A 24,556-nucleotide genomic window follows, 5' to 3' on the forward strand; every position below is an offset into this window, starting at 1 on the left:
ACGATTCACCACAGTCTTGCCTCATGTTCCCGGATTTCCTCTGCTTCCTGTCTCGGCTGCAGGTGCAGAACCTGGGCTGCTACCCGGTCAGCAACCTGGAGCTGCGCGTTCGGCTGCCCTCGCTGGCCGCGGCGGACGGCCCCTTCCTCTCCGTCTCCGAGGTCACCACGCAGAACGTGAGTGCGGCCCCCCCGAGCCCCGCCGAGCCCCACCGAGCCCCGCCCCCGAGCTCCCCGCGGGCGAGCCGGGACTGAGCGCTGCCCCTGTCCCCGCAGGTGTCCGGAGTGAACTGCAGCGTGCTCAGCGACCCGCGGGCCCTGAGGCAGGCCCAGCGCGATGTCCGGCCAGTCCACCCCGGGGACCTGCAGCACGCGGAGCAGCTGGTGAGACAGGGCTGCCCTCCCCAGCATGCACTGCTGTGTGCCAGGAGTGTCAGCGTGCCAGCGGCTTGACAACACTCTTACAGCCTCACAGCCTCGCACTCTTCACCTCCCTCACTCTGCCTCACAGCCTCGCACTCTTCACCTCCCTCACTCTGCCTCACAGCCTCGCACTCTCCACCTCCCTCACTCTGCCTCACAGTTACTCTTCACCTCCCTCACTCTGCCTCCCTGTCACTCTTCACCTCCCTCACTCTGCCTCACAGCCTCGCACTCTTCACCTCCCTCCCTGTCACTCTTCACCTCCCTCACTCTGCCTCACAGCCTCGCACTCTTCACCTCTCTCACTCTGCCTCACAGCCTCCCTGTCACTCTTCACCTCCCTCACTCTGCCTCACAGCCTCTCACTCTTCACCTCCCTCACTCTGCCTCACTGTTTCCCTTCAACTCCCTCGCTCTGCCTCACAACCACGCACTCTTCACCTCCCTCACTCTGCCTCCCTGTCACTCTTCACCTCCCTCACTCTGCCTTACTGTCACTCTTCACCTCTCTCACTCTGCCTCACTGTTTCCCTTCACCTCCCTCACTCTGCCTCACTGCCTCACTGTCACTCTTCCCCTCCCTCACTCTGCCTCACTGTTTCCCTTTCCCTCCCTCACTCTGCCTCACTGTTTCCCTTCACCTCCCTCACTCTGCCTCCCTGCCTCTGGCTGTGACAGAACTGCAGTAACTCCTGGTGTGTGGAGGTGTTGTGTCAGATCGAGCAGCTCCAGCGAGGACAGGCAGCGCTGATCCAGGTCCGCCGCAGGATCCATGAGGACTTCTTCCGCCAGGTGAGGAGGGTCACAGTGAGAGACTGTGGACTCGTCCCTCTGAGACACTGAGATAACATCACAGTGAGACACTGTGGACTCGTCCCTCTGAGACACCGAGATAATATCACAGTGAGACACTGTGGACTCGTCCCTCTGAGACACCGAGATAATATCACAGTGAGACACTGTGGACTCGTCCCTCTGAGACACCGAGATAATATCACAGTGAGACACTGTGGACTCGTCCCTCTGAGACACTGAGATAATATCACAGTGAGACACTGTGGACTCGTCCCTCTGAGACACTGAGATAATATCACAGTGAGAGACTGTGGACTCGTCCCTCTGAGACACTGAGATAATATCACAGTGAGACACTGTGGACTCGTCCCTCTGAGACACTGAGATAATATCACAGTGAGACACTGTGGACTCGTCCCTCTGAGACACTGAGATAATATCACAGTGAGAGACTGTGGACTCGTCCCTCTTAGACACTGAGATAATATCACAGTGAGACACTGTGGACTCGTCCCTCTGAGACACTGAGATAATATCACAGTGAGACACTGTGGACTCGTCCCTCTGAGACACCGAGATAATATCACAGTGAGAGACTGTGGACTCGTCCCTCTGAGACAGTCTGGTGTGTCTTTCAGTCTTGCCTTTCAGGTTTTGACATTCAGGCAACAGGCTGATGTCTCCTGACATGATTAACTTCTTGATATCGTGTCTTGATATTATACCACATTTGCTGGGCTTCAGTGAGAAAACGGTTTACTGACTCTGACTCCCCGGCAGGCGAAGTTCAAGGCAGTGAAGATCTTCAGCTCCCACAGTCTGGCGGTGCCGGAGTCCAGCATGCTGTCACTGGGCCCTGCCGGGCTCTGGAGAGAGGTACTGCTCTGTGTGTGAGGGGCTGGGGACTGGCTGAGGGAGTTTGGGGCTCTGTGATCAGGCTCTCGGTGACCAGGTGGTCCTGACTCTGTGATCAGGCTCTGAGTGACCAGGTGGTCCTGACTCTGTGATCAGGCTCTGGGTGACCAGGTGGTCCTGACTCTGTGATCAGGCTCTGGGTGACCAGGTGGTCCTGACTCTCTGTGATCAGGCTCTGGGTGACCGGGTGGTCCTGACTCTGTGATCAGGCTCTGGGTGACCGGGTGGTCCTGACTCTCTGTGATCAGGCTCTGGGTGACCGGGTGGTCCTGACTCTGTGATCAGGCTCTGGGTGACCGGGTGGTCCTGACTCTGTGATCAGGCTCTGGGTGACCGGGTGGTCCTGACTCTCTGTGATCAGGCTCTGGGTGACCGGGTGGTCCCTGACTCTCTGTGATCAGGCTCTGGGTGACCAGGTGGTCCCTGACTCTCTGTGATCAGGCTCTGGGTGACCAGGTGGTCCTGACTCTCTGTGATCAGGCTCTGGGTGACCAGGTGGTCCTGACTCTCTGTGATCAGGCTCTGGGTGACCAGGTGGTCCCTGACTCTCTGTGATCAGGCTCTGGGTGACCAGGTGGTCCCTGACTCTCTGTGATCAGGCTCTGGGTGACCAGGTGGTCCTGACTCAGTGATTGAGCTCTGCATGCTGGGTGCTATGGCTGAGCAGCGCATGACCGGTCCCACGTGTCCCTGCAGACGGTGTTAGAGGTGCTGAAGGGCCGGTCCATCCCCATCTCTCTCTGGATCCTCATTGGCAGCATCATCGGGGGACTGCTGCTGCTGGCACTCATCATCTTCCTGCTGTGGAAGGTGAGTGCTGCCCACACACACACACACACAGGCTGCCTGGAGGGGACTCTGCACTGCGGCTGGGACTAACACCCACAGCCCTGAACCTTCCTTCAGTCACAGTGAGAGATAATTACCAGGGGAACCCGATACCAGTTTGAAAAAAATCCTCAAAAGCACAGATCAAGTATGGCCAGAATATTCCTTAATGAACTGTGCTACATGAACCAGAATGTGTAAGCTACATGGAAGTGCCTTTAAAACCAAGAACAGGTGTCATGGTGCGGCCGTCGTTAGCATTGCTGCCTCACAGCGCTGGGGCCATGGGTTCAGTTCCTGGAGTGCTGTCTGTGTGGAGTTTGCATGTTCTTGTTTTGCTCATGTGAGCTTCCTCCCTCAGTCCAAAGACACACGCGTAGGTGAATTGGCTTCTGGGAAAATTGCCCTTGGTGTCAGTGGGGCATGTCCGTGTCTGACCCGCGACAGACTGGCCTGGTCCCGTCCAGGGTGGTGTATCCTGCCTTGCTCCAGTTGCTGGCCGGGATAGACTCCATCTCCCCTGGGACCTGATTTTAGAAAACGGATGGATGGGAAAGGAGGCACTTCTTTACACAAAGGGTGGCGGGGGGCTGGAACAAGGTATCCAGCCACTAACTGCTGAGTGGCTCCTCTCGCTCGTCTCCAGTCTTCACCCCCTCTCTCCCTCTTCCTTGCCCTCCAGCTCGGATTCTTCTCCCGGAAGCAGCGGGAGGAGGAGAAGGAGGCGGACGACTGATCGTCGTTCCCAAGGCACCGGCACAGTTTCCACAGAAGCGCCGCCCGCCCCCGGGCCTCTGCGGCCTCACTCTGCACCCTGCTTGCCCTCTGCTGGACTGGGCCAGAACCCGCAGCCGCCCTGTGGCTCCGCTGGCCCGCGGGGTACTGTCTGGGCTCTCCAGCAGCTGCCCTGTGGCTCCGCTCACCTGCGGGGTACTGGGGTACTGTCCCAGGCCCCCCCGGCCTCTGTTCAACCAGGACCGTCACGAACCCGCTGCTCGTGGCTCCACTGTCCCCCCCCGCCGAAGAAGGAGGCCCTACTCCCCCCCTCGCCCCCCCGCACAGTCAAGCACAGTGAAAGCCCGGCGCTGCGGGGCCAAACGGAGAAATTATCGCCGTAAACTGGCCCCATTCTCCAGCGTTCTTCCCTGACTGTGAACCGCGACAGGAAGCGATACCCGCAGCAGGACTGGACTTGCATGTCACTCCTGGGGGGGTGGGGGGGTGTGGGAATTCTGCCCCAGAAGGGTCCATTTCGCCATTCAGAACCGATCGCAGCTGCATTGAATCTCGTCGTGGTCAGCAGGCAGTGCTCATGCTAACTGAACACTCCACCGTGCTCTGGGCCTGGACAGCAGTCACGTAATGTAACCGAGCCCACGAACTGCTCCAGCTTCCCAAGAGCTGCGGCGATCACTCATTGGAACACAACTGTAACTGCAATAAAGGTCACAAGACAAGTCAAAGTAACTGAGCCCGTCGGCGGAATCATTTATTGATCATTCAGAGGCTCGGCTGAAGTGGCCTTTAACCGAGCCTGATCACGCCTGATCACACTCACACTCACACTCACACTCACACTCACACTCACACTCACACTCACACTCACACTCACACTCACACTCACACTCACACTCACACTCCGGGGCTTGAAAGGCAGGTGGAGCCACAGGCCGAGGTGCACCAGTTGCTTCAGCGGGGCCCGGCGGTCAGCGAGAGGCCTGAGTGGAGCTGATGTAGGACTCCAGGAGGAACATGGTCTCGTCCACCTGGTTCTCACTAGAGTCCAGCCTGCAAAGATGGGGGAGAGAGAGAGAGGCTGAGCTCGCCGATGGCCCGACGCGCTGACGGAGGAAGAGCGGGAGAGAGGAGGCCGCACTGACTTGTTCACGTGGCGCCTCAGGGCCTCCAGCTGCTGCCTCTCGGGCGCCGTGATCATCTCCTCCACCTCGGCCAGCTGGCCGGGCTCCGCGCCGCTGGCCTGCAGCGAGGCCAGGATCGCCTCGATCCGCTGGGACTTCTCCAAGAGACGCCTGCGAGGGGGCAGAGGGCAAGGGTCAGGGGTTAGGCCAAAACAGCACACACCAGATGTCAACACTGTCAATCAGACACCTGGTGCACAGCAGTCTGATCCACTCCAGGTTTTACAGAGCTGTCAGTCGGACTCCCAGTGCACAGCAGTCTGATCCACTCCAGGTGTTACAGAGCTGTCAGTCAGACTCCCAGTGCACAGCAGTCTGATCCACTCCAGGTTTTACAGAGCTGTCAGTCAGACTCCCAGTGCACAGCAGTCTGATCCACTCCAGGTTTTACAGAGCTGTCAATCAGATTCCCGGTGCACAGACATCTGAATTCAGAATTTACACACAGAATTTAAACTTTTTTGTAAACCCTGGGGAAATTCAGGTGAGATAGGGTGCGGTGCCGTTACAGATCTGGTGTCCAGTACTGGCTCTTTTAAAACCTGGCTCCCGGCGAGACAGGGGCTTAGGCGGGGGTGCAGACAGACTCACTTGTTCTCCTTGGTCTCGAAAAGGCGCCTCTCGATCAGATTGGCCACCGTCTGCAGGGGGGGAGGGAGACAGGAAGGGAGACGGAGAGCGTGAGCCGGCGGCGGGTGGGTCACCTGACAGGAAGTGGGCCGAGGACCGGGCCTGGGGCAGACGCACCCGTACCTTGTAGCAGTGCTGTAGGAGCATCCGGGCGGTGGGCAGGGGGTTCACCGTGTACAGGTAGAAGGTGCGAGAGGGGGCGTGGTCAGGGGTCTTGGGGATCTCCTGCAGACCGACAGCGGCGGGGGGCGGGAGTGATTATCTGCACGGGGTTTGGAGGCAGCTTGCCGAGACACGCCGCGTCCAACAGCAATCACACAGCCCCCCCACATTCACAGAGCTCCGCCCCTACACCTCGCCACCCCTGAAGGGCAGCCCCTCTGCAGGACCCAGCCGCCGCAGCAGGCGAGGGAAGCAGGAGGCCTGTCTGGACAAACCCAGGACACCAGGGTCAACAGCCCTACCCTACCCCGACCCACGGACAGCCACGGACGGCGCCGGGCAGCAGGACTCGCCTGGAGCTGCACCAGGTTCTCCGACAGCATGCGGTACATCATCTCCTTCGCCTCCTTGGCGGGGATCATGGCAAAGTCCTCCACCTGCTTCTGCTCCAGGTGCCTCTTCCGCAGCAGAAGCCGGAAGATCCGCGCCGACCGCGAGCCGAACCTGCGGGGGGGGAGGGGGGGGTAGAATCCCGCACACCTGAGCGTGTCTGGTTGGAGGGCCCCCCCACACCCCGAGCGGCACGCGGGCGATCGGCCTCACCTCTCCTGCACGGCGGACTCCAGGGTCGCCCGCGCCAGGTTGGTCAGGGCTCGGTGCAAATCTGAGACCGCGGGTCAAGGGCGACAACGACGGCGGGGAGAGGGCAAGACGCACAAGCAAGGACACGGGGCCGAGGGCCCAGGGCCACGCAGAAGGATACTGATGACAAACATCCCGCCCCCACTGTCGCCCGACTTCCCCACGAACTCCATCTGTGCAGAGGAGACAGAGAGAGAGGAAGGTCTCCAGCGTCATCGTCACTACTGTCTGCATCAGAGCTGGAGAGTCACTGTACAGACACTCAGTCCAGCTCCTCTGTATCTTCACATGAACACTCCTTCATCATCATCAGAGCTGGAGAGTCACTGTACAGACACTCAGTCCAGCTCCTCTGTATCTTCACATGAACACTCCTTCATCTTTATCAGAGCTGGAGAGTCACTGTACAGACACTCAGTCCAGCTCCTCTGTATCTTCACATGAACACTCCTTCATCATCATCAGAGCTGGAGAGTCACTGTACAGACACTCAGTCCAGCTCCTCTGTATCTTCACATGAACACTCCTTCATCATCATCAGAGCTGGAGAGTCACTGTACAGACACTCAGTCCAGCTCCTCTGTATCTTCACATGAACACTCCTTCATCATCATCAGAGCTGGAGAGTCACTGTACAGACACTCAGTCCAGCTCCTCTGTATCTTCACATGAACACTCCTTCATCATCATCAGAGCTGGAGAGTCACTGTACAGACACTCAGTCCAGCTCCTCTGTATCTTCACATGAACACTCCTTCATCATCATCAGAGCTGGAGAGTCACTGTACAGACACTCAGTCCAGCTCCTCTGTATCTTCACATGAACACTCCTTCATCATCATCAGAGCTGGAGAGTCACTGTACAGACACTCAGTCCAGCTCCTCTGTATCTTCACATGAACACTCCTTCATCATCATCAGAGCTGGAGAGTCACTGTACAGACACTCAGTCCAGCTCCTCTGTATCTTCACATGAACACTCCTTCATCATCATCAGAGCTGGAGAGTCACTGTACAGACACTCAGTCCAGCTCCTCTGTATCTTCACATGAACACTCCTTCATCATCATCAGAGCTGGAGAGTCACTGTACAGACACTCAGTCCAGACCTATTTCTCCTGGTGTTCCGGGACTTACCGGGTCATCCACGAGCAGGGAGAGGTACTGGTCCAGCACGGGCCGGGTGATGCTGTAACTAGGGGGCAGCGCCCGGAAAATCTGCAAAAACAAAAAAACGCCAACGGTAAGAGCAGTGAGGACTGAGCCCTGAGCCGCACCCCTCCTGTCCTGCAGGCCGGTCAGCTGCACCCCTATGTCCCTCCCCTGTCCCGCAGGCCGGTCAGCTGCACCCCCGTGTCCCTTCCCTGTCCCGCAGGCCGGTCAGTGGCACCCCCCTGACCCCCCTGTCTCACGGGCCAGTCAGTGGCACCCCCTGCCCCCCCGTCTCGAAGGCTGGTCAGTGGCACCCCCCCGTCCACTCCCCTCCCGCGGGCCGGTCAGGTGCACCCCTCCTCACCTCGTTGCAGCTCAGCGGCTGGGTGCAGGCGGCGCCGGACGGGGTGGTCACCTCGCTCATCCTCAGCATGGTCCTCACGATCTCGCTGCTGGTCTGCGGGCACAGGGTGGACAGACCAGTCTCACAGCAGAGCCCCGGACAGCTCTCATCGCCCCACACACACACACACACACACACACACACACACACACACACACGGTCCCAGTAAGTATCCAGGGGTGTCACAGCCTCACCTGGTCCAGCTTGCTGGCCACCGCGCTGACGATGGCCTGGTCTCGGAAGTGCTGGTGGAACCTCTCGAAATTCACCTGCCAGTAGATCCCATCATCGCCCTGGGCCTGTGCGGACAGAGAGAGGAGGAGGAAGACGAGGGACAGCAACGGAGGACGAGCTGCACTGACGGCGCCCCTCCTCTGGGGTCCAGTACCTCGTGAGCCGCCGTGTCCAGCCTGGCTCTCTTCGCCCTCTGGTCGCCCTCGCTGTCCTCACTGGCCCGCGGGCGCTTCCCCCGGCCTGCAGGGGGACACACAGGGGGCCGGTCAGCCCAGCCTGCCCCCAGCCCCACAGACAGGGGGGCCGATCAGCCCAGCCTGCCCCCAGCCCCACGCAGACAGACAGACAGACAGGGGGGCCGGTCAGCCCAGCCTGCCCCCACTCAGACAGACAGACAGACAGACAGACAGACAGACAGACAGACAGACAGGGGGGCCGGTCAGCCCAGCCTGCCCCCAGCCCCACGCAGACAGACAGACAGGGGGGCCGGTCAGCCCAGCCTGCCCCCACTCAGACAGACAGACAGACAGACAGACAGACAGACAGACAGACAGACAGGGGGGCCGGTCAGCCCAGCCTGCCCCCAGCCCCACGCAGACAGACAGACAGGGGGGCCGGTCAGCCCAGCCTGCCCCCACTCAGACAGACAGACAGACAGACAGACAGACAGACAGACAGACAGACAGACAGACAGGGGGGCCGGTCAGCCCAGCCTGCCCCCAGCCCCACGCAGACAGACAGACAGGGGGGCCGGTCAGCCCAGCCTGCCCCCACTCAGACAGACAGACAGACAGACAGACAGACAGACAGGGGGGCCGGTCAGCCCAGCCAGCCCCCAGCCCCACACAGACAGACAGACAGACAGACAGGGGGGCCGGTCAGCCCAGCCTGCCCCCCCCCCCAGCCCCAGGCGCAGGGCTACCTGTCAGGGTGATGTGGGGCAGGGTGTACCTCTCCTTGTCGCCATCAGCCAGGGTGGGGGCCGGGCAGGCCGCGCTGTCGCCGCTGCGCTCTGCCACTGGGGGGCAGCGCTGCAGGAAGTGCGTCTCCACCAGGCGAGAGAAGACGCTGGTCACCTCGCTGTACTCCATGCTCTTTCCCTCTGTAACCACACAGCCGCACAGAGGGTCAGGGACACCCCCACATTCGCAGCCACCCCAACTTACAGCATCGACCGAACAACTATTGGGAGCTCAGGGTGCTGACAGACAGACAGGCAGACTCTTTGACCCTCGAAGTGCTGGCAGACAGGCAGACAGGCAGACAGGCAGACAGGCAGACAGGCAGACAGGCAGACAGGCAGACAGGCAGACAGGCTCTTTGACGCTCGGGGTGCTGACAGACAGGCAGGCAGACAGGCTCTTTGACGCTCGGGGTGCTGACAGACAGGCAGGCAGACAGGCTCTTTGACGCTCGGGGTGCTGACAGACAGGCAGGCAGACAGGCTCTTTGTCGCTCGGGGTGCTGACAGACAGACAGGCAGGCAGACTCTTTGTCACTCGGGGTGCTGACAGACAGACAGGCAGGCAGACTCTTTGACCCTCGAGGTGCTGACAGACAGACAGGCCCTCCTCTCACCCTCCATGCTGTCGGTCAGCCGGTCAGCCACTGTCCGCACGGCCTGGCTCATGGTCATGTGGCCGTGCTGCAGCAGCTCCTCCACCAGCAGCTCCGCTGCGTCGCCATACAGCGTCTTGGCCGTGTAGATGTAGCGAGGGAAGCGCAGCAGGCCCAACACGCGCGGCTCCGGCAGCCTGTACTCCACCCCCCGCCGGCCCGGCCCGAACTCACACAGGCCCTGCTGCAGCAGCACACACAGGCACTTCTTCACCTGGGGGGGAGAGGAACACACTAGCCCCATGTCGGACCAAGACAAGACCACTGGACACAGGCAGACCTGGCTGTCCAGAGAGGACAGGCTCAGTGACCACAGCCTGGACACAGACACTGGACACAGGCAGACCTGGCTGTCCAGAGAGGACAGGCTCACTGACCACAGCCTGGACAGAGACACTGGACACAGGCAGACCTGGCTGTCCAGAGAGGACAGGCTCAGTGACCACAGCCTGGACACAGACACTGGACACAGGCAGACCTGGCTGTCCAGAGAGGACAGGCTCACTGACCACAGCCTGGACAGAGACACTGGACACAGGCAGACCTGGCTGTCCAGAGAGGACAGGCTCAGTGACCACAGCCTGGACAGAGACACTGGACACAGGCAGACCTGGCTGTCCAGAGAGGACAGGCTCAGTGACCACAGCCTGGACACAGGCAGACCTGGCTGTCCAGGGAAGACAGGCTGTGCTCCCACTGCCAGCGGGGAGAAATAGAGACAGAGGTGCACTTCCTACTGCACTGTGACAGATACTCTGGGATTAGAGAAACATTCTTCCAGAAATACAGAAATCTAGTCCCACAGTTCCCACACCTGCCAGAATCACAACGGGTCCCAATCCTACTGGGAGAGGGAGGAGGGAACTCAGTTGAACTGGCAGCCCAGTATGTGATCTGCTCAATATGTTTACAGTATATGTACATATTTTATAATTTCTTTGTAGATTTTATTTTTTGTTTTGTTCCATGTTAATTTTATTTTTATTTGCTTTGGCAAAACTGATTGTACCCATCGGTCACGTTAATAAAGCACCTTGAATTGAATTGAGAGGAGAGAGGGGAGAGGAGGGAGAGAGAGGATGGGAGAGGGTAAAGGGGTTGAGCGGGAGGAGTGGACCAGAGAAGTCAGGACACACCATGAGACTCAGGGGCAGGTAAAGGGTCAGAGAGCGCGTTACCAGGTGCAGGGGGGTCCCGGTCCCCGTGGCGATGGCCCTCAGGGTCTGCTCACCCCCCTTCAGCAGGAACGTCCCCACTTTCTCCACCACCTCGCCGAAGTGCTCTTGCAGCAGCAGCGCGCACAGCCGCACCTCCTGCGCCGTCATCTGCACAGAAACACGTCCCAGCCGGGACAGACCTGCAACCGCTGGCGCCTACAGATGTAAAGCGCTGATTCCAGAATCCCACTCCTCAAGACTCACCCTGCTGCTTTACAAAGAAGGGGTTCTTTCCAAAACCACTTAAGCACAATGACTTTTATTTAACCGGCATTTGCCCAGCATATAACTCTTTCTGCCTTGTTTATATCGTTCCCATTTCCCTCGACAAGACACGTGTGCGCCATCTACTTCCGCTATTGCCTTGCCCCGCACAAAGATGGCGAATCTAGTCCCTCCCTTCCCACACACTTCCGGCCTTTACCCTTCGGCTTTTTCCGGTTGTGATCGGTCTTCTCGGGGGATGAAATCTCGGTCTAGTCCCGCAAGAGGCATTCAGGGCCGGTGGCGGACCGCCTCCTTCCGTGAGCTGGAGGACCGACGTCACTGTTTGTGCCATATTCCAGTGGAAGATGGCGGAGGCTGCGGCTGTTCCCCAACATCGTTTCTTCTGTCACTGCTGTAAGGGGGAGGTGAACCCCAAGCTGCCGGTGAGTAGTCCCGGTTCCCACCGACTTTGCTCTGATTGAGACAGGCCGGGCGGAGGCGCGCCTTTTGCGGTGAGCGGTGCGCACTCGAGCCCGGGGCTGTGCTTGACACTCCGAGTTTGTTTACAGGCCTTGTTTGGCTTTAGCTGGTGGGGGGCGGAAGGGGGGAGGGAATGTTTCGGATTTTATTTATTGATCCGCTCCCGCGGGTGTCGGTGTGCATCTCATATTTCGGGGGTTTGTTCGAGGGCAGGGGAAGAGACCCGCCGGGCTGTTGTCAGTCATCTTCGGGGGTCAGCGGCGAGCGGCGTCCGTCGCAGGGGTTGCGGGAGTCCGCAGCTGGGACTGAGCTGTCACGGCTCTCGGCTGGAGGACAGGGGTCATAGACAGCCCAGTCTGGGAGTGGGTTCGGACCTTGTCAGTCTGGGGAAACGCGTTCCGGTGCTGGAATCAGTCTGGGACCTGATGTGGAGACTTCAAGTACCGTCGAGACGACCTGCTGCTGTTTAGATAACAAAAGCCTGTCAGTGCGCGGTAACTATACAGGTAACTACAGCCGTCCTGTCGGTGCGCGGTATCTACAGTCAGGAAACCACAGTCGTCCTGTCAGTGTGCGGTATCTACAGTCAGGTAACTACAGCCGTCCTGTCAGTGCGCGGTAACTATACAGGTAACCACAGCCGTCCTGTCAGTGCGCGGTATCTACAGTCAGGAAACCACAGTCGTCCTGTCAGTGTGCGGTATCTACAGTCAGGTAACTACAGTCGTCCTGTCAGTGTGCGGTATCTACAGTCAGGAAACCACAGTCGTCCTGTCAGTGTGCGGTATCTACAGTCAGGAAACCACAGTCGTCCTGTCAGTGTGCGGTATCTACAGTCAGGAAACCACAGTCGTCCTGTCAGTGTGCGGTATCTACAGTCAGGTAACTACAGCCGTCCTGTCAGTGCGCGGTAACTATACAGGTAACCACAGCCGTCCTGTCAGTGCGCGGTATCTACAGTCAGGAAACCACAGTCGTCCTGTCAGTGCGCAGTAACTATACAGGTAACTACAGCCGTCCTGTCAGTGCGCGGTATCTACAGTCAGGTAACTACAGCCGTCCTGTCAGTGCGAGGTATCTACAGTCCGGAAACCACTGCCGTCCTGTCAGTGCGCAGTAACTACACTCAGGTAACTACAGTCGTCCTGTGGGTGCGCAGTAACTACACTCAGGTAACTACAGTCGTCCTGTGGGTGCGCAGTAACTACACTCAGGTAACTACAGTCGTCCTGTCGGTGCACAATAACTACACTCAGGTAACTACAGTCGTCCTGTCGGTGCACAATAACTACACTCAGGTAACTACAGTCGTCCTGTCGGTGCACAATAACTACACTCGGGTAACTACAGTCGTCCTGTCGGTGCACAGTAACTACACTCAGGTAACTACAGTCGTCCTGTCGGTGCACAATAACTACACTCAGGTAACTACAGCCGTCCTGTCGGTGCGCGGTAACTACACTCGGGTAACTACAGCCGTCCTGTCGGTGCGCGGTAACTACACTCGGGTAACTACAGCCGTCCTGTCGGTGCGCGGTAACTACACTCGGGTAACTACAGCCATCCTATGGGCGTGCGGTAACTACAGTCAGTCACAGGTACTGTCAGTGTGCAGTAACTACAGTCAGTCGGGGTACTTGCTCTGTCAGTGCTTGACAATCTCTGTTTTTAAGAGCTGCTGTTGTCTTTATTTCAGGAATATATCTGTCCCAGATGTGAATCTGGTTTCATTGAGGAGGTCACAGAGGATTCCAGGTAGGCTTTGCTTCTTCACAGACCACAGTCTGTATTGTAAGTTTAAAGTAGGCACTCATGTTGTTCCTCACCCTGTTGTATTGATTTTTAATGGTGACCAGTGTGTGTTCTGTCATTGTTGTTGCGTGTGTCACCGTGTGTTGTTGTGTGTGTCACATGATGACTCTGGCATTGATTAGCCCTGTCTGTACTCCCACAGTCTCCTGGAGGGCGGCGCCAGCGGGATCAACGATGATGCAGCCTCACAGTTTGCAGAGGTATTGTGCTCCTTTTCTTGGTGTATGTACATGCATGCAAACATTGTGATCTCACTCCTCACTCTCCTCTGTCCCCAGTGTGTGCGCGTGCGCTCATGAACACTGTGACCTGACTCTCTCCCCTCGCTCTCCTCTGTCTCCAGTGTGTGTGCGCGCGTGTGTGCGCTCATGAACACTGTGACCTGACTCTCTCCCCTCACTCTCCTCTGTCTCCAGTGTGTGTGCGCGTGTGTGTGCGCGTGTGTGTGCGCGTGTGTGTGCGCGTGTGTGTGCGCGTGTGTGTGCGCGTGTGTGCGCGCGCGTGTGCGCTCATGAACTCTGTGACCTGACTCTCTCCCCTGGCTCTCCTCTGTCCCCCAGCTCTGGCACCTGCTGTTCGTCGAGCGGCCCTTCTCACTGGAGCAGGACAGCCAGGAGGGGCCTGAGCGGCCAGGCAGCACCGATCCCTGGGGCCCCGGGAGGCCCCACCGCCTGCACAGCCAGCGCCGGTACCGGGCCCGGGGCAGCAGCCGGCCCGACCGCTCGCCCGCCGTGGAGGGGTGAGGGGCTGTCCTCTGCACCGTGCTCTCTGTCTCTGTCTGCTCCTCTCTTCCCAGGTCCCAGGTCGGAGCAGCAGGAGAAGAGGCTTAACAGGAGGAAATCGCAGCTTAATTAATAACATTTAATCCTGTATTACCACCTTCTGTAACCCTGCAGTCAGTCTAGTAGTGCTGTAGACACCACCGGGTACTGGAGGTGGGATGCTGGTGTTTTGCCCCTGAGTGGGTGGACTCCAGAGGGACAGGGTGGGATCCTAGCATTTCTGCCAAATCCACAGTTCCTCCTCCTTTCTGTAGATATCTGTCTCTGTGTTGCTTTCACTGTAGACATGTCAGTAAGATCAGTATCCTCTCTCTCCTTGTCTCCAGAATTGTGCAGCAGTTCCTGGCTGGTCTGTTCGCTAACTCCGGAGTCCCAGGGTCGCCGCCTCTCTCCTGGTAAATCCTGTTTCTCTCCGAGTGTGTGACACCCTGCAGTCTCTAATCCCCTCCGCCCCGGCGTCCCTGCGGTCACCAGCTCCTCCCCTCCGCCCCGGCGTCCCTGCGGTCACCAGCTCCTCCCCTCCGCCCCGGCGTCCCTGCGGTCACCAGCTCCTCCCCTCCGCCCCGGCGTCCCTGCGGTCACCAGCTCCTCCCCTCCGCCCCGGCGTCCCTGCGGTCACCAGCTCCTCCCCTCCGCCCCGGCGTCCCTGCGGTCACCAGCTCCTCCCCTCCGCCCCGGCGTCCCTGCGGTCACTAGCTCCTCCCCTCCGCCCCGGCGTCCCTGCGGTCACTAGCTACTCCCTTCTGCCCCGGCGTCCCTGCGGTCATCACAGAGGGGTGATGGCACAGAGAGGAACGTGTCGGAGTCTCACAGCGATCTCTCCATCTCCCCCAGGACGGGCATGCTGCACTCGAACCCGGGGGACTATGCATGGGGTCAGGGCGGGCTGGACGCTGTCATCACGCAGGTGAGTGACATCACCGGACCCCTTTATGACATCATCTGAGCTGGTGGGTAATATACTGTACAGCTGGATCGCACAGAGCTGGATGTGAGGACTGAACTAGAGTCCCACTGCCCTGTCCCCTACCTTCGCCTCACTGTGTCAGAGAGTTGTCAGGATAAGGCTCTGTCATACTAATACTATACTGTCCTGTCTTAGCTGCTGGGTCAGTTTGAGAACACTGGTCCCCCGCCCGCTGAGAAGGAGAAAATCTCGTCTCTGCCCACAGTGCATGTCTCTCAGGAACAAGTCGGTAAGAAAAGCTGCCCGTTATTAGTATCAGTAACTTCACCACCTCTCCTGCTTCCTCTTAGACTGCAGACATGGTGAGAAGGGCTGTGTAATTCCTGTGTCACCCAGAATCCAGTCTGGAGTGTCCAGTGTGTGCAGACAGTGTGATTCCTCTCTCTCTGTCTTACCCCAGAGTCCAGTCTGGAGTGTCCAGTGTGTGCAGACAGTGTGATTCCTCTCTCTCTGTCTTACCCCAGAGTCCAGTCTGGAGTGTCCAGTGTGTAAAGAGGACTACGCCTTGGGGGAGCCCGTCAGACAGCTGCCCTGTAATCACTTCTTCCACAGCGACTGCATCGTACCCTGGCTGGAACTGGTGAGGACAGACAGACGGACACTTGTCTCACACACACTGACACACATACTGACTGACGGATGCAAACAGGTAAGTACTGGGCTTTACAGAGCAAAGGGACCCGCAGGTTGTCCCAGCGAGAGGGGCAGGGAGAGAGACAGGCAGGGAGAGATTGTCCTGAATGTGAGACAGGCAGGGAGAGAGTGAGACAGGCAGGGAGAGATTGTCCTGAATGTGAGACAGGCAGGGAGAGAGTGAGACAGGCAGGGAGAGATTGTCCTGAATGTGAGACAGGCAGGGGGAGATTGTCCTGAATGCGAGACAGGCAGGGAGAGAGTGAGACAGGCAGGGGGAGATTGTCCTGAATGCGAGACAGGCAGAGGGAGAGTGAGACAAGCAGGGAGAGTGAGACAGGCAGGGAGAGATTGTCCTGAATGCAAGAAAGGCAGGGAGAGAGTGAGACAGGCAGAGAGAGGTTGTCCTGAATGCGAGACAGGCAGGGGAAGGTTGTGAAACTGAGACCGAGAGATCACCCCGTCTGTGTCTTCTCTGTCCCTCTCTCCGCAGCACGACACGTGTCCAGTGTGCAGGAAGAGCCTGAACGGGGAGGACTCCACACGGCCCTCCCACCTCGACCCCCCCAGCCTGAACAGCGACTCGCGGCCGCAGGAGAGATGGTCCTTCTGAGCACAGACCCCCGCCCAACCCTGCTGCTCCTCCTCCTCTCTTCCCCCCCCCCCAACCCCCCAGCCCCCATCCCAGCCGCCTGCTGGCCCGGCCTGGGCTCGCCCCTCCCTCAGCAGCGCAGCTCTCAGAGACTGACCCCACCCAGGACCTCGGGGCGTCTCCGGCATCCTGGTGTGGGACAGCAGGGCCGCGCTGGGCCGAAGGCACCCGGGTCCAGCAGAGCAAATACGGCGCAGGAGGGCAGCAGCTCGGCTCAGGCGGCCTCTGCCCTGCCCCCTCCCCCCCCCCCGCCCATGTCTTAATGATCAGATTCAGCTCGTTAATGACACTACGGTGCCTCAACTGCACTCGTTTCTCCAGACCGGTCCGCAGACGCTGTGGTCAGGGGAGTGTTCAGCTTTCACCACAGTGCTAATTTTGCACGCGATTTACTCACCTGTGAAACCAGCAGGAACCCAGCGGCGCCTGATCGGAGAGTCTCGTGAACGCAAAGGGCTTCTCGCGTCAGGAGGGGGCCCTCCTGTCCCCTCCTGTCACCAAACGGCAGTTCTTCGGGCTCCTGTTTCCACTGAGCTCTGGGTTCGTTGTTTAGACCCTCCCCTGAAGTCCCTGGTCTTGACGAAGCCCGTCTGTTTTTAGCTCTTTAAAAGCCGAGGTCGTATATAAAGTTCCTACAGGTCGTCGGACATTTCTACTCCTCCGAGAGCCGGAAGAAAAGCTCTGATCGATTAACGAAGCCCGAGTAAGTGACCGAGAGCTGGGCGACCCCTCCCTCCGCCCGGACACAGGACAGGGACGTGACCCCTGCGCCCCAGACCCCACTGGTGTACATATCACAACAGCCCTCTCGCCATTTCTCGGTTTACATTTAATTTTTTTCTCGTCTTTGTAAATAATTTTAGTCAGACTGCTGTCCAAGGGTATATATATATAGACTAATCATGTTAACTCGATCACGTGAGAAAAACAAACTTTTCCAACTTCGGTGTAAAGAAAATGTGAAAAAAAACACGAAACGATGGTTTCAGAAGCTTTTATTTTATCACGAAGTTCCTCCACAATGTGTCATTGTAAAGCTTTAAATAAAGTGCATGTAAATACAGACACGCGGTTCGGACTCGTCATTCGGTAGGGAAGCGGGCCTCTCACAGGTAACTCAACCCGTTAATTCTTGGGGGGCTGTGGGTTCAAACGCTAGGGGCTCCCCGCTATGGTACCCCCAGCAGCCTCAATCAGATTGCTCCACCAGTAGTACGCCCCACTGCTTAAAGGGGTACAGCTATGAGCTGCTAAACTAAACTTATTTTTTGTTTTTCAAAGATGAGGTTTTCAATTCTGCTGGACATGCCTTGACTGTAGATTAACACCAGAACCACTGCTTATCTGGGTACCTGAGAACCAGTAAAACAGCCCTGGGCTACACTTGTGCACAGCAGAGCAGGCCTAGCCAGTCCTGGGCCTGTGGACTGGTCAGTGTGTCTGTAGGTTCACTGGATCGCTACCACAGTGGCCTTCTTGATGACGACTGTCCAGCTCCACAGACACACTGGCTCTGCAGGATCAGGGCTGTCCAGTCAGTGGAAACACAGGCGCTCCTGGATTAGAATTGTCCAGCCCTGCAGGATCAGGGATCTCCAATAGTGTGGAGACACAAGCTCTCCTAGATTAGGGCTGTCCAGTCAGTGGAGACAGGCTCTCCTGTATTAGGATAGTCCAGCCCCCCCAGACATACTGGATCCATGGATTTTGGAAAATGGGTCTGGTTTGGTCTGGGGCACCAAACAACCTTTTCATTCACCTGCAGTCCTGCAGAAGAGCTTGTTTGCTGGTCTGGGCTCTTCTGTCATATGAAGCCCCTGTGCGCTGGGCAGTCCTGCACCGCTCTGGTGAGAGTCACCTCTTCAATGCTTCAGTCACAGAAACTAAGGGGAGAAACAGTAGCCGCCCCTTCCTAGAGGAGCCTGTTCCAGACCCCTACCACTCTTTGTGTTGTTCCTATCCTCCCTCCTACTGTTTCCAGCAGTGAGCCCAGGTCCTGCAGGGTCACCTGACACTGAGGACGATGGAACCCCTCTCGAGCACCTTGTTCTAGACTGAAGTTTCATCTCCTTGAGCATCGCTCCTGGGACAGACTCTTCAGCCAGGGGCCGGTCCGCACTCCGGCTGTCGGACTCCTGCCTCTTGCCTTTCCAGGACCCAAGACTCCCCCCTGCCTGTCCCCCCCCCCCAGCCCGTGCAGCAGGAACGGAATCCTGCTCTTTTGCGCCAGCTCCTTTATTTCCTGTCTACCGGGAGACAGCGCAGCCGTTGTGTCCAGGACCAGCGGACCGGGCCGGTCTTCGTGCCAGGGAGACAGGAGGGGAGCTGGTTCCACAGCGGTGAGTCTTTCGAATTTGATGGGCGAGTGGCTGATGAGGCCGACGCTGGGACTCTCCTTGAAAACAGTAGGGGTGTCACCCCAGTGTCCTGGCCAGATTGGCCCTGGCCTTTACTAATCATGGCCTCCTGATCATCCCCGTCTCTGAACCGGCTTCACCAGTCTGCCCTCCTCCCCACTGAGAGCTGGTGTGTGGTGGGAGTACTGGTGCATCATCCAGGTGGGGCTGCACACTGGTGGTGGTAGTGGGATCCCCCATTGTCTTTAAAGCGCTCCGAGTGGAGTGTCCAGAAACGCGCTATGCAAGTGGAAGGAATGTTTATTTATTTATTGAGTATGGGTAATCAATGAGGTATTGCTGATTGATCATGAAATCAGTTGTTAGTGATGGGTCAGAGCGTCTCAGAAAGGCGGGTCTCACTCTCTGGGCCACAGCAGGGTCATGATGGAGTGAGCTGGGGACACAGCCGGGATGACCCCAACGCCGACGTCCTGCACCTCGAACTGCAGGTCCTCCTCACTCCTGCCGGAGGACAGAGAGACAGACAGACAGCCGGTGAGCTCTGGGACACGCTGGTCTGTGCCTGGGTAGGAGAGGGGGCAGTCACTCACCTGTTGAGGACAATGAGTGTGGCCACGGCGTCCGGACGTATGAAGGCAGTGACCTCTAGGGCAGAGTCATGGCTGGACGACACCCCCACTCGCTGAGACCCTGCGTCTAGGAACTTACTGAGAGAGAGGGGTTAATACAGACACTCCAGTACATTAACACTGCACTGAGAGAGAGGGGTTCATACAGACACACTGACTGACTGGACACTCCAGTACATTAACACTGCACTGAGAGAGAGGGGTTCATACAGACACACTGACTGGACACTCCAGTACATTAACACTGCACTGAGAGAGAGAGGGGTTAATACAGAGGAGATGAGAAGAGACAGGGGAGACAGTATCCTGTGTGATCTGTCTGCTCAGTACCTGAAATGCGCGATACTGTAGAAGGTGGGCTGCTTGTAGAAGACATCTCTGCTGGCGTCCACAATCACTGAGCTGTCCACGAAGTTCTTGACCCAGTTGGGCCCGCCTCCCTGGTCCAGAGCCAGATTCCAGTCTGTCCAGCCTGTCACATAATGGTTCAGATCCTGGGAATGAAGCCCAACAGTTCTTACACTTTGTGACGTCACTATATGAGGTCATAATGTGCTGGGTATGCAATACCACACCCTGATACAATTACCTGTGTTACTTGCATGATGTCATACTACATCCGACATCATGTGATTTGTCTGATGTCATGCAGATGACAGTATGGAATAACACACATGAGGTGGCGTGACATCACATTCTTACCTGCATGATGTCGTGGCTGTACTGCTCTCCTCTCTCCCAGCTGCCCAGCCACACCCCGCGGTCCCAGGGCATGGAGCCCACACAGGCCTCGCTGCCGAACAAGTAGTACTCTGGGAAGAGCCGGTGAGTGGTGCCCAGGGACAGGTCCGCTGGCACCAGACCGTCCAGGTACCAGTGTACCGCAATGCCGTGGACGTACCGCGCAGCCTGGAGATCACTGAGCACCTGGCACAGAGCGAGGGAGAGAGACCGCGTCTGCCGGCTGTGGGCTCACCCCCTTGTCAGAGGGTCAGTGTGCCAGTTCAGCAGGCCATGAGAGTCCCGGTCACTCAGCATCAGCATGCCAGAGTGCCCGTCCATCAGCCTTTGCCAGTCCTAGAGCCCGTCAGTGTCAGTGTGCCAGTCTGTCAGAGTGCCAGTCCTAGAGCCCGTCTGTGTCAGTGTGCCAGTCTGTCAGAGTGCCAGTCCTAGAGCCCGTCTGTGTCAGTGTGCCAGTCCATCAGTGTCAGTGTGCCAGTCCTAGAGCCCGTCTGTGTCAGTGTGCCAGTCCTAGAGCCCGTCTGTGTCAGTGTGCCAGTCCATCAGTGTTAGTGTGCCAGTCCTAGAGCCCGTCTGTGTCAGTGTGCCAGTCCATCAGTGTTAGTGTGCCAGTCCTAGAGCCCTTCTGTGTCAGTGTGCCAGTCTGTCAGAGTGCCAGTCCTAGAGCCCGTCTGTGTCAGTGTGCCAGTCCATCAGTGTTAGTGTGCCAGTCCTAGAGCCCGTCTGTGTCAGTGTGCCAGTCCATCAGTGTTAGTGTGCCAGTCCTAGAGCCCTTCTGTGTCAGTGTGCCAGTCTGTCAGAGTGCCAGTCCGTCAGTGTCAGTGTGCCAGTCCATCAGTGTTAGTGTGCCAGTCCATCAGTGTCAGAGTGCCAGTCCTAGAGCCCGTGAGTGTCAGTGTGCCACTCTGTCAGTGCCGGTCCTAGAGCCCGTCAGTGTGCCAGTCTGTCAGAGTGCCAGTCCATCAAGAGTGCCAGTGTGCCAGCCTCACCACTTTGGCCCAGTATGGCAGCAGCAGCCTGTTGTCGTCCAGGATGAGCAGCTGGGTGGCGGGGTGCGCGGAGCGGGCCAGCGCCGGCCCCAGGTCTCGGGCGATGAAGTCCCGCTGCCTCTCCGCCGTGAAGCCCAGGCTCTGGAAGCTGTAGTTGGCGAGGAGGCCGGCTGTGGGCTCGTTCTCTGCTGTCACGGCCCAGAAGGACAGGTTATAGCGTCTGTATTCGTCCAGGAACCTGGCGGGGAGAGGGAGAGGTGATGGGCTGTGCCAGTCAGTCCATCTGGTCCAGACAGCACCGCGCCAGTCTCTCTCTGTGTGTGTGTGTCTGGTCCAGACAGCACCGCGCCAGTCTCTCTCTGTGTGTGTGTGTGTGTGTGTCTGGTCCAGACAGCACCGCGCCAGTCTCTCTTGTGTGTGTGTGTGTGTGTGTGTGTGTGTGTGTGTGTGTGTGTGTCTGGTCCAGACAGCACCGCGCCAGTCTCTCTCTGTGTGTGTGTGTCTGGTCCAGACAGCACCGCGCCAGTGTGTGTGTGTGTCTGGTACAGACAGCACTGTGCCCGTCAGTCCATCTGTATGGTCCAGCGTGTCTGTACCTGGTGTAGTACTGTGCCCAGGTCTTGTGATATTTGTTGCCTGGCTCGCCCTTCAGGGTGCCCTTGCCGTTCAGATCACCATTAGTCTTCATCCAGGCGGGGGCACTCCAGGGACTGGCAAAGAGGGAGAGGGGCTGTGGGGACAGGGCCTGTGCCCGCTGGAGCAGGGGGATCTAGGGCAGAGAGAGAGTGATCAGCCTGTACCAGCCCCTGTGCCTTTCCTGCAGCCTGTACCAGCACCGGCTCCAGCTGTCATTACACCTCCAGGCCACCGGAGGGCACTGTGGTCCTCACCTTCATTTCAGTGTCCTCCTTGGCCAGGCTGAACTTCCGGAGCTCAAAGTCGTCGGGCGTGTCGGCGTAGGTGTACTCACGGGTGGAGAAATCGCAGCTCGCCATTGGCACGCGCACCACAGTGTACTGGATACCTGGCAGACACAGGGTATTAATGCCCGCTATCCCGTGCACCTGACGGACTCTGGACAAACAGAGCTGGCGCTGATCAGCCTGGTCGGAGGAACTGAAGCTCTTTAGTGGGGCACAGCCTGCTCAGAGGTGCCCAGAGAAAGGGGAGAGGAAGTCACTGGCAGGCAGACTGTCTCACCCTCCTTGGAGAAGTAGGCCCCCAGCAGCTGGTCCTGCGTGGCGCGAGACAGAGACAGGATGTTGATGGCGGCCGCGTCAGTCATGGCTCCCCCGAAACCCTTGATGCGCTGGTACTTCTGAGCGGGGTTAATGCTGAGCACGAGCGCTGGCAGGGGAGGAGAGACGGGGGGGAGAGAGAAGTCAGTGTAGTGCTTGCTCTCTCTGGGATCACTGTACTCAGGCTGAGGATACAGGGAACCTGGCTGTGTGTATGTGCAAACTCCCATCTCAGCACAGGCTGTGAGCGGGCCCTGTGTCTCGGCGCAGGCTGTGAGCCGGCCCTGTGTCTCGGCGCAGGCTGTGAGCCGGCCCTGTGTCTCGGCGCAGGCTGTGAGCCGGCCCTGTGTCTCGGCGTGTCTCAGGATGTGTACCAGTACCTGCCCCAGTGCTGCTATTTCTCAATGTCCCAGACCCAGGCTGAAGTCTGGCCCCTGCCCTGCTGCTGAGGAAGGACAGGTATTGCCCCTTGCTGGGCAAAGAGAGAACACCAGGGGAGTCACAGTAGGTGGAGTTACACTCGCACACCACCGAGCTCTGACCAAAACTCCGTGGCAAGCAGTCTGCACTGTCCCCTGCTGGACAAACAAAACACCAACAATTAGAATGCAGAGACGGCAAAACAGAGTGACTCATTAATTAACAGATATGAATAAAAAAGAGATACTGACCTGCAGACTGGCTCACTGTCATTGCAAGGAGAAAGAGAAGAATCATTGTGTCTGTAGAAAGAAAAAGGGGTTATAACTAACTGGACACTCCAGTACATTAACACTGCACTGAGAGAGAGGGGTTCATACAGACACACTGACTGGACACTCCAGTACATTAACACTGCACTGAGAGAGAGGGGTTCATACAGACACACTGACTGACTGGACACTCCAGTACATTAACACTGCACTGAGAGAGAGGGGTTCATACAGACACACTGACTGACTGGACACTCCAGTACATTAACACTGCACTGAGAGAGAGGGGTTCATACAGACACACTGACTGACTGGACACTCCAGTACATTAACACTGCACTGAGAGAGAGGGGTTCATACAGACACACTGACTGACTGGACACTCCAGTACATTAACACTGCACTGAGAGAGAGGGGTTCATACAGACACACTGACTGACTGGACACTCCAGTACATTAACACTGCACTGAGAGAGAGGGGTTCATACAGACACACTGACTGACTGGACACTCCAGTACATTAACACTGCACTGAGAGAGAGGGGTTCATACAGACACACTGACTGACTGGACACTCCAGTACATTAACACTGCACTGAGAGAGAGGGGTTCATACAGACACACTGACTGACTGGACACTCCAGTACATTAACACTGCACTGAGAGAGAGGGGTTCATACAGACACACTGACTGACTGGACGCTACAATGTCCAGCACGGAGTAAGGAGAGAAAGTGTGAGCACACACTCCTGCTGTACTTCTATACACAAACGAACAGGAAAGCGAGATTAATTTTCAGATGACTCTCCGTCTCACTGTTCACGCACAGCAGCGGAGTGCTCAAAATTCAGTTAATGCTGAAAACAGCACATTCCGCTTATGCTGAAAACACGGACAGTGTTTCACACGAAACGGCAAGGTCTGAACTCACTTTCTCCAATGTATTGCAGTCGCCACTGCGCCATATCGCACGACCTCTGTACCCACGCACTCCTGTTCCGCTTCCTGGTGAATTAGGAGCCCGTGGGCTTCTGTAACTCTTTCCGATTCGGACCCAAGCCTCTGCGGACACGCCAGGCCCCACCGCCGTCATATGACACACACGCGGTGACGTCACCCGCCCTGGTCAGGTGATCGTCTCGCTCAGCAGCGCGCTGTAACGACGGCGCCTGTCCAGCAGAGGCCGCCACAGACTCTCAAGGCGAGCAGGTTCTTCCGGCCAAACTGGACTTTTAATTTCCATTGACGAGCAGTTTGCATTATTACCAGTAATAATAAATCGTTAGCAAGAAAGACCTAGAAAGCACCTAGAAGTTCCGAAATGAGAAAATAGAGCAGACAGTCACTCATTAGGCACAAGCCTTTCTGAAAGGTCAGATTTAAAGGCACACAGTGGAGGTAACTGTCCGAGACCCCTGGGGAAAGAATTCCAGAGCT

The 24,556-nt window shown here is 57.6% G+C and overlaps 4 protein-coding genes across 6 annotated transcripts in view; 2 read left to right on the forward strand and 2 right to left on the reverse strand.

Annotated features, from left to right (window-relative positions):
• Positions 1–4,425, forward strand: part of itga10 (integrin, alpha 10) — a 28,843-nt gene extending 24,418 nt beyond the window's left edge. The window contains exons 25-30 of the mRNA XM_069184990.1: positions 63–176; positions 276–383; positions 1,101–1,214; positions 1,998–2,093; positions 2,829–2,942; positions 3,643–4,425. Coding sequence (XP_069041091.1) covers positions 63–176; positions 276–383; positions 1,101–1,214; positions 1,998–2,093; positions 2,829–2,942; positions 3,643–3,696 — 600 coding nt within the window. The 3' untranslated portion in view covers positions 3,697–4,425. The remainder of the gene's footprint in view (positions 1–62; positions 177–275; positions 384–1,100; positions 1,215–1,997; positions 2,094–2,828; positions 2,943–3,642) is intronic.
• Positions 4,425–11,495, reverse strand: polr3c (polymerase (RNA) III (DNA directed) polypeptide C). 2 transcript variants are annotated; one of them, XM_069184992.1, is made up of 15 exons: positions 11,361–11,495; positions 10,898–11,092; positions 9,681–9,933; positions 9,025–9,204; positions 8,257–8,342; positions 8,063–8,167; positions 7,830–7,922; positions 7,451–7,531; positions 6,435–6,486; positions 6,275–6,335; positions 6,025–6,175; positions 5,633–5,734; positions 5,471–5,520; positions 4,841–4,990; positions 4,425–4,748 (listed from the first exon to the last, which is right to left on the reverse strand). In XM_069184992.1, exons 1-15 carry the CDS (start codon positions 11,493–11,495, stop codon positions 4,667–4,669), a joined length of 1,776 nt encoding a protein of 591 aa, XP_069041093.1. In that variant the 3' UTR covers positions 4,425–4,666. The 2 variants fall into 2 exon arrangements, with proteins under 2 accessions (XP_069041093.1, XP_069041092.1); XM_069184991.1 differs by having other exon boundaries at positions 8,063–8,176.
• A 7-nt stretch (positions 11,496–11,502) lies between these two features.
• rnf115a (ring finger protein 115a) lies at positions 11,503–17,532 on the forward strand. Its single transcript, XM_069184999.1, has 9 exons — positions 11,503–11,586; positions 13,320–13,378; positions 13,578–13,635; positions 13,996–14,174; positions 14,544–14,612; positions 15,052–15,124; positions 15,320–15,413; positions 15,649–15,764; positions 16,311–17,532. Exons 1-9 carry the CDS (start codon positions 11,509–11,511, stop codon positions 16,428–16,430), a joined length of 846 nt encoding a protein of 281 aa, XP_069041100.1. The 5' UTR covers positions 11,503–11,508; the 3' UTR covers positions 16,431–17,532.
• On the reverse strand, positions 17,449–24,228 carry gba1 (glucosylceramidase beta 1). 2 transcript variants are annotated; one of them, XM_069184995.1, is made up of 11 exons: positions 24,051–24,228; positions 23,098–23,148; positions 22,807–23,001; positions 22,389–22,535; positions 22,079–22,212; positions 21,785–21,957; positions 21,189–21,426; positions 20,161–20,385; positions 19,789–19,952; positions 19,420–19,536; positions 17,449–19,330 (listed from the first exon to the last, which is right to left on the reverse strand). In XM_069184995.1, the coding sequence occupies exons 1-11, from the start codon at positions 24,082–24,084 to the stop codon at positions 19,225–19,227; spliced, it is 1,584 nt and encodes a 527-aa protein (XP_069041096.1). In that variant the 5' UTR covers positions 24,085–24,228; the 3' UTR covers positions 17,449–19,224. The 2 variants fall into 2 exon arrangements, with proteins under 2 accessions (XP_069041096.1, XP_069041094.1); XM_069184993.1 differs by having other exon boundaries at positions 22,807–23,004.
• Positions 24,229–24,556: the final 328 nt, after the last annotated feature.

Source organism: Lepisosteus oculatus, chromosome 27 (assembly GCF_040954835.1).
Source record: "Lepisosteus oculatus isolate fLepOcu1 chromosome 27, fLepOcu1.hap2, whole genome shotgun sequence".
Classification (NCBI taxonomy): domain Eukaryota; kingdom Metazoa; phylum Chordata; class Actinopteri; order Semionotiformes; family Lepisosteidae; genus Lepisosteus; species Lepisosteus oculatus.

Coding starts and splice junctions, on each gene's coding strand:
- polr3c (XM_069184991.1), bottom strand. CDS start 11,495: ATGGCACAAACAGTGACGTCGGTCCTCCAGCTCACGGAAGGAGGCGGT. Junction 9,934..10,897: donor CCGGGACCCCCCTGCACCTG/GTAACGCGCTCT, acceptor TCTCCCCCCCAG/GTGAAGAAGTGCCTGTGTGT. Junction 6,176..6,274: donor GAGTCCGCCGTGCAGGAGAG/GTGAGGCCGATC, acceptor CCCCCCCCGCAG/GTTCGGCTCGCGGTCGGCGC.
- rnf115a (XM_069184999.1), top strand. CDS start 11,509: ATGGCGGAGGCTGCGGCTGTTCCCCAACATCGTTTCTTCTGTCACTGC. Junction 11,587..13,319: donor AGGTGAACCCCAAGCTGCCG/GTGAGTAGTCCC, acceptor TCTTTATTTCAG/GAATATATCTGTCCCAGATG. Junction 15,414..15,648: donor TGTCTCTCAGGAACAAGTCG/GTAAGAAAAGCT, acceptor GTCTTACCCCAG/AGTCCAGTCTGGAGTGTCCA.
- gba1 (XM_069184993.1), bottom strand. CDS start 24,084: ATGGCGCAGTGGCGACTGCAATACATTGGAGAAA. Junction 22,536..22,806: donor AAATAGCAGCACTGGGGCAG/GTACTGGTACAC, acceptor CTCCCCTGCCAG/CGCTCGTGCTCAGCATTAAC. Junction 22,213..22,388: donor GGCCTACTTCTCCAAGGAGG/GTGAGACAGTCT, acceptor TGTGTCTGCCAG/GTATCCAGTACACTGTGGTG.